At 39.0% G+C, this 7,043-nt stretch overlaps 1 protein-coding gene across 1 annotated transcript; it reads right to left on the bottom strand.

The window, feature by feature from the left end:
- LOC115007980 (rheacalcin-1-like) lies at window positions 1–3,023 on the bottom strand. The gene is made up of 8 exons (XM_029431178.1): window positions 2,960–3,023; window positions 2,345–2,401; window positions 1,909–1,941; window positions 1,008–1,040; window positions 811–902; window positions 560–685; window positions 232–331; window positions 1–74 (listed from the first exon to the last, which is right to left on the bottom strand). The coding sequence occupies exons 1-8, from the start codon at window positions 3,021–3,023 to the stop codon at window positions 1–3; spliced, it is 579 nt and encodes a 192-aa protein (XP_029287038.1).
- Between the last annotated feature and the right edge of the window lie 4,020 nt (window positions 3,024–7,043).

Below are 7,043 nucleotides of genomic sequence, written 5' to 3'. Positions count from 1 at the left end.
CTAGCAGCTTGGCTTCACTTGACAGACGAATGGGAAGAGCATCTCGCAGCCATGATTGGACCAGCCCTTGGACGCTACAGAAACATCAGCATCATCAGCGATGATTAGCAACAAAATTAATCGATCAAGTTGATTGGTAGAATTAGGCCTGATGGTCTTGTACTGTACTGTACTGTAGGTTCAAATGTTTTGTTCTTCCATGACCAGTAAATGTGTGTTTTCTGTTCTCACCTTGAGAGTTGAGCTGCAGGCACTGGTAATGGTCAGGGGAGCTTACTGTATCCCAGTTGTGATAGTTAAAAACTGATCCATCTTCCCATCTCCAATCGCCCTGGAGGAAATAACACTTACAGTCAGTGTCTCTATATGTACACGTTTAGTTTAAAGCATATTGGTGTAGGATTCGAAAAATGATGACTCAAAAAACAAAGACTGCATCAATTTTCACTAGGATTGTCTAACTTTACTGCAATAAAGAGAAAAGGTCTGTCAGTCTAGAAATCACTCAGAGGAAAACAAATATTTCCTAAAATAAAGACTTTTTAATGTTTGAACTGACCTGGAAGTGGTAACCTCCAATCCAGGCTAAAGTGTGACCCCCAGTCTTGACCATATGCTGGAGGAAGTTATACTCCCAGATGTTGTGGACTGAGGCCAGACTGCCGTCATAAGCAGCACAGTAGCTCTGCAGGATGAGACAAGAGGAGAGGAGGGTTTTTATTTTATTTCAGAACAATTGTATACTGTTGTTATTCTAATAAAGAGCTCCAACCGTATTATTTTCTCTCTTTATTAATACTAAATTATTACCTCTGCATTTCTCCAGGAAACATAATCGTTGGCTAAGTAGTAGCAGTTACCACGGAAACTAAGCCAACCATCAAGGCAAAAAGAAAAACGAGCTGGTGAGAAAAAACATTGACAATAGTTCAAATAAAAACCCAAATTGATCTTTTTTTCACACATTATAAATCATGTGTTAATGTGAAGGTGGGCGATGTTCTTACTTTGAGGCAGAACTTTAGTGTCAGCATCCATCCCTGTAAAACCCAACAACATAACGTCTGTAAGCTTAACACATTCATAGATATGGTAGCATTAGTTGATACATGTTTGAGTTTACAGTTTATAAAGAGCAGCAGATTGGGTTATTCAAACATATTACTTATTTAAAGGCACAAATGAATTATGTTAGTATGGACAGTAGAACTGCAGAGTTTCTTTTGCTGATTCACAGCAATGATTCACTAAGAAAATGAGAAACACCTGATGTGATGATACAAGATGCTTCATGTTAGAGCAGAAACATCTGAAGTTAAGTAAAGATGTTTGAAAACACATGATGGTCTGTAATCTGACTGATCCTGTTTCCTAGTTCTTGTCAATACACGTGCTGCAGCATTTTGGATCAACTGAAGAGTCTTCAGGGACTTTTTGGGACAACCTGATAATAATGAGGTGCAGTAATCCAGCCTTGAAGTAACACATGCATGAACTAGTTTTTCTTCATTTTGTGACAGGATGTGCCTTATTTTTGCAATGTTACGTAGATGAAAGAAAGCAGTCCTTGAGATTTGTTTTATGTGGGAGTTAAAAGACATTTCCTGATCAAAGATAACACCAAGATTCCTTACAGTGGTGCTGAAGGCCAAGTTAATGCCATCCAGAGTTACTATGTCATTAGAAAAAACATTTGAGAGGCGTTTAGGGCCAAGTATAATAACTTCAGTTTTGTCTGTGTTTAACATCAAGAAGTTGCAGATCCAACTACTACTACTAAAAGAAAAGATATCTTTTTTTTACTCATTATACTGCATGATTTTTTAAGGATATTTATTTAAGTTTGTGTCCTCTTCTCTCTCTAGCTGCAGCCTTGTGTGTTACTGTGAAGGTGGGAGATGTTCTTACTTTGAGGCAGAGCAGCAGTGTCAGCATCCATCCCTGTAAAATGCAACAACATAACGTCTGTAAGCTTAACATATTCACGTATTTATGTAGCTTTCAAGGGATTACATTGTATCATTTTCATATCAATTTATAAGGCAGCTTGTAAGAATCCTTAGATATGGCAGCATTAGCTCACAGTTTATAAAGAGCAGCAGATTGAATTATTCAAACATTACTTATTTAAAGGCACAAATGAATTATGTTAGTATGGACAGTAGAACTGCAGAGTTTCTTTTGCTGATTCACAGCAATGATTCACTAAGAAAATGAGAAACACCTGATGTGATGATACAAGATGCTTCATGTTAGAGCAGAAACATCTGAAGTTAAGTAAAGATGTTTGAAAACACATGATGGTCTGTAATCTGACTGAAAGTAAAAATAAAGTGCCAATAACCTGATTTTGGTGAAGGTTTGTTTTCCTCTATTACTGCAGCAGCCTCAGTTGGAACCACTGAGGGATAAGAAGGGCAACGATGAAAATCAGTCTTTTACAGTTACAAAGGTATGTACTAAAGAAGTACCACTGAGTACAGGATCAAAGACCACTCTAGCCTGTACAGTCCCAAATCCCCCATTCATCAATTTGAACCAAATAGGATTAGTTTCAAAACTGATTTCATTAAACAATAACTGAGACTAAAGGCCACTAAATTACATGGACATGGCTTTTTTCAAACTATCATATAATTAAAATCTCCTTCTTGTCATTGGATGGTTGCACATGTGCCTTTACCCACTTATTCATTACATCCACATTACTGATGATCATTTATCAAAAATCTCATTATGTAAATATCTTTGTGAAAGCACCAACCCTACAATATTGTCACAATATAGATATCGAGGCATTGGTCTCCATATCACCCAGCCCTTATTAAGACTATGAGTCAATCTAAAAATATCTGACAAAGTTAACACTAGTTCCAAACCTTCATCCCATGACCCACATTTTCATTGTGGTGTTATTGAAATGGTAAAAGCATTGTAGTGCATCAGTGTATTGACTCACATGTTGCAGCCCTGATGGACAAAGCGACACAGAGGATAACGGACAGGATCAGTAGACTCTTCATGATGAAAACTAAAGCTCACAGGATCTGAAAGGTGGAAGCATCAAAAAGGTAAGAGGAAGAAATGAGCCAAAAAAAAGCAACACCGAAGCACAATGACTTACAGAGAGAAGCAGCAGTTGGGTAAATGTGAAGGTTTCTTCAGGTATCAGACAGGAGCCTCTGTGATCTTTATATACACACTGAACCTCATTGAGCCAACTCCCTCTTGTGACAGAGTTAACAATAAAACTTGTGGACTTTGCCTCCTGCCTCAGTTTTGAGGTCTATTGCAGGAAGAAGGAACTGTTTGTCCATCACTTCCCAACAAGGGGATTGAATAATGACATCAATCAAACTATATGGGTCAACAAAGAAGTGAAATTTCCCAGCTAACTCTTCATGGATAGTATGTACATATCCACAGTTTTACCCTGCGTCCCAAACACGAAAAAAAGGAAGGAGACAAACATTAAGACCACAGAGGTAAATATTCAGCGATGTTACTGTTAGCTTTTACAGAATTCTGTATATGAGTCTGTCAGTGACTGACCCTTATTTACTTTTGTTTCTTACTAGAATAAAAACAATTTGGATCAAGGTTCTTCTCCAAAATGGCAGCAGTCTCCATTTGCTAATTAAAACGCACATTTTTGCCCAATTTGTTATGTTAATTGGTATCTTAGTTGATGTGAGCTGAGTGAACTCTTGTCAGCTCGGGGAGTATAATTTGGACAGAATTACTCATTTTGCCAAGAGTTGGAGAGTAATAAAGCTTGTGAAAGACATTTAACAAAGTACAAATGGCTAGAAACTCTCTACATGATATTACGTACCTGTGACGAATGACGACGAATACTAACAAGCTGAACCAAGGATAAGTTGTAGCATGGAGCGCTCCTGATGAGGAGGTGCTACTTTGTACGCTGACCTCTGTATGAATGGGTGTGTGTATGGTTGAATACTGGCTTGTGTTGTGAAGCACTTTGAGTAGACTTGAAAAGTTCTATATAACTGCAGTCCATTTACCATTAAATGTGTTGAACGATGTCAAATGAAACCTTTGAGCTGGTGTAACGGACTAGAGTAGCCCGCTGACATCAAATTTATCAAAAAGGTTCGGATTCCCGGCCACACCAACACAGCGAGAATGACACCAACAATTGTATAAAAGGATTTACTTTTATTGCAACATTACTTTAAAACACCTTGTTAATAAATAGTTAAAATAATGTTAAATGTGTCAAGCAATAGTTCAGGCAAGTGGTTTAAAAATACCATTTGTCCAGTCCAGTTAATATATAACAACCGCTCTGCGTTTTCCCTTGCGCCAGGGAAAGGTTAGCTGGGCTCAGGTGTGTCAATTAGCTGTGTGTCTTTGTTATGACAGTTCGTGGAAAAGGTTAAAGGAAGCATGCAAATATTTATACGACGTTAAAATCACAACATTATATATAACATGCAACATTCATAAAAAGGTTAACCATACATACACACTGTCTTAAAAGATGGCTTTATGACACTGGCTTTACCTTATATATTTATTTACTAACACCTGTTCTGTAACTGAACTGGTTTTTGTTCTCCCTTTAATACAGCAGTCAGTATAACACACACATTTCAAGCATTTCAAAACACCTGAAACACCGGTATACAACAACATATTATTTATCACCACTCACTCCAACTCATCTAACTCATCCATTTAACATTTACAGACATCTGAATAACAGAATAACTGTCAAAGGAGGTACAATGAAGGAATGAACATATCTTGTTCAAATAAGTCTGATTATATAAGGAAGTTACTTAAGTTAAGTTAAATGATGCTGACTCAGTCAAGGAAACACTTAAGAGATAACTTTGTATGCACTTCAGCAGAATAATAAATGAGACTTCCTTCTGGAAAATAAGATTCAGTTCCCCAACCATTTGACATTTAATGATTAGCGTACAATCCTCAGGGTGTGGTTGATACAGTAGGTGTAATGAGGCTGACTCAGTCAAGGAAACAGTTGTGAGATTAACTTTGAATGAACATCAGCGGAATAGAGACTTCTTTCTGGAAAATAAGATTCAGTTCCACAACCATTTTACATGGATGAAATGAACGTTGCTTCCAGTATGAAGACCATCCTGCTGAAACTGCCTTACAAGCTCAGAGACCAGTGGAGGAATAGAGCATGTCAGCTACAGGAACAGCGTTGTCATCGAGCTAAATTCTCTGACCTGGTGGATTTTATAGAGAGACAAGTGAAGATCATGTCAAACCCACTGTTTGGAAACATCCAGGATGCTAAGCCTGTTCCAACTGTCAATAGCTCCACATTTGCAAAAACGAGTCAAGACCAAGATCAAGTAGTTTTGCAACAAATGTTACACTGTCAGCAGTGGCGGGCCATCAGGGCTAGCAAGGCCTTCTCTGCTAGCCTAAACATCATCAGAATATACATTTAATTTTGATATATTTTTTCCACAAATATGTATTTAATTATTCCCCATAGTCTATTCTCTTCATTTCATAGCTTGCCTCTTGGTTGCGCTGCTTCCAGCCTCAGATCGAGATTTGGAGGTCTGGCCTTTATGTTAGAGCTTTTATCCAATCATATTTCAGCCATAATGTGTTGCCAGGGTCCACGAAATCTGCCCTTAGGCCTTCAGAATCAACAGTGCGGGCGCCTGTCGCTTAAAGTGAACGGAGACAAAACTGTGGAGTTAACCAATCAGATTTCGAGTTGGGGACACTGGGCCAGCTAGCAGGCATACGATAACATCAGCACGTCCACATCTTTTGATGTAGCAGAGCTATGCAAAGCTAGCAAACTTTGAAAGACTTTGGTCGCAGATATAATTACAACCCCATTTTCAAGACGAATCTTTCAAGAAAAGATAGACATCGTGAGAAGAGAACATCCTTGGCCGGGTTTGTCCGCCACTTTCAAATCACTAACTACGAGCGGTACCCCCGGCTCACAGCCTCCGAGAGGCACTGCACATTGTACTGCTGGGAATGCCTGCTATTTACAACTAAATGTTTCGTAAATATTAATATAACTCTGTTGTTAGGGTGATGCAACGCCCGGTTATACTGAATTTCTGTCTAAATGTATAGTTTCTAGAGCCATGGCGTCATAATGATGGTATTAAGAGGTGGAATAATTCAGGTAGGACTGTGTAGGACATCACTGAAGGCCTAGGTGGGAAATGCATGGCCCGCCACTGACTGTCAGAAACAGCAGTGCAAGAAGATGTGACAACAAATTAAAAGAAAAGAGATTTATCCACTTAAAATGACAAGACCAGCATTCTTCTGCGTACCATAAACCAAGTGAAGCCTTTTACCAGTCATCACATCTCAGGTTTGGAAATATCTGGTCTGGACAGAGATGATTTCATCCAACTCTCTGATGTATTCACACACAAGACCATGCCTGTTTCCAAGTCACGGAATATTAAATATTACATTTTCACGAAATAGACGTTGACCTACTCATTGGGACAAATTGTTCAAAGGTATTGAAACCTTGGTAGCTGGTTAATAGCCAAGGGGATGGGCCATATGATATGAGGACCCTATTGGGTTGGATCATCTATGGAGGGGAAGGAGACGAAGAAGAGATTCTGATTCCCAATAAAAAGGTGAAACGAGAAAAGGAGCCACAGACAGTGGTCACTGCTGTGGAATTAGCAGATAAACCTGTTGAGGTGAAAAACAGGACTGAGAGGCCGAAATGGTCCAAGATGAAGCAAAAGCCCTCTGGAGGAAGCCTCACATCAGGAACACAGGATGTAAAAATAGGCGGCCGTGAGTTCAGTAGACGGAGGCTGAAGGCCTATGGGCTGAACCCCAAGAGACAGTTCTTCAGGATACTGGAGACAACCAGATGCACAAGAAGCTGAGACACAGGCACAGCAAGGACTATTGGATTTTTTTTTTGTATGTCTAAAGGGAAAATAAAGGCTAATGTTTTTAGCTCCTTTTTAGAAATTATTTATTGGTAATTGTTTAGCGGTGCCCTCAAGGACCACGTGAGTCGCCCGCAG

Source organism: Cottoperca gobio, chromosome 1, assembly GCF_900634415.1.
Source record: "Cottoperca gobio chromosome 1, fCotGob3.1, whole genome shotgun sequence".
Taxonomy (NCBI): Eukaryota; Metazoa; Chordata; class Actinopteri; order Perciformes; family Bovichtidae; genus Cottoperca; species Cottoperca gobio.
Note: the sequence above shows the minus strand (reverse complement) of the source record. Positions and strands in the feature narration are given on the sequence as shown.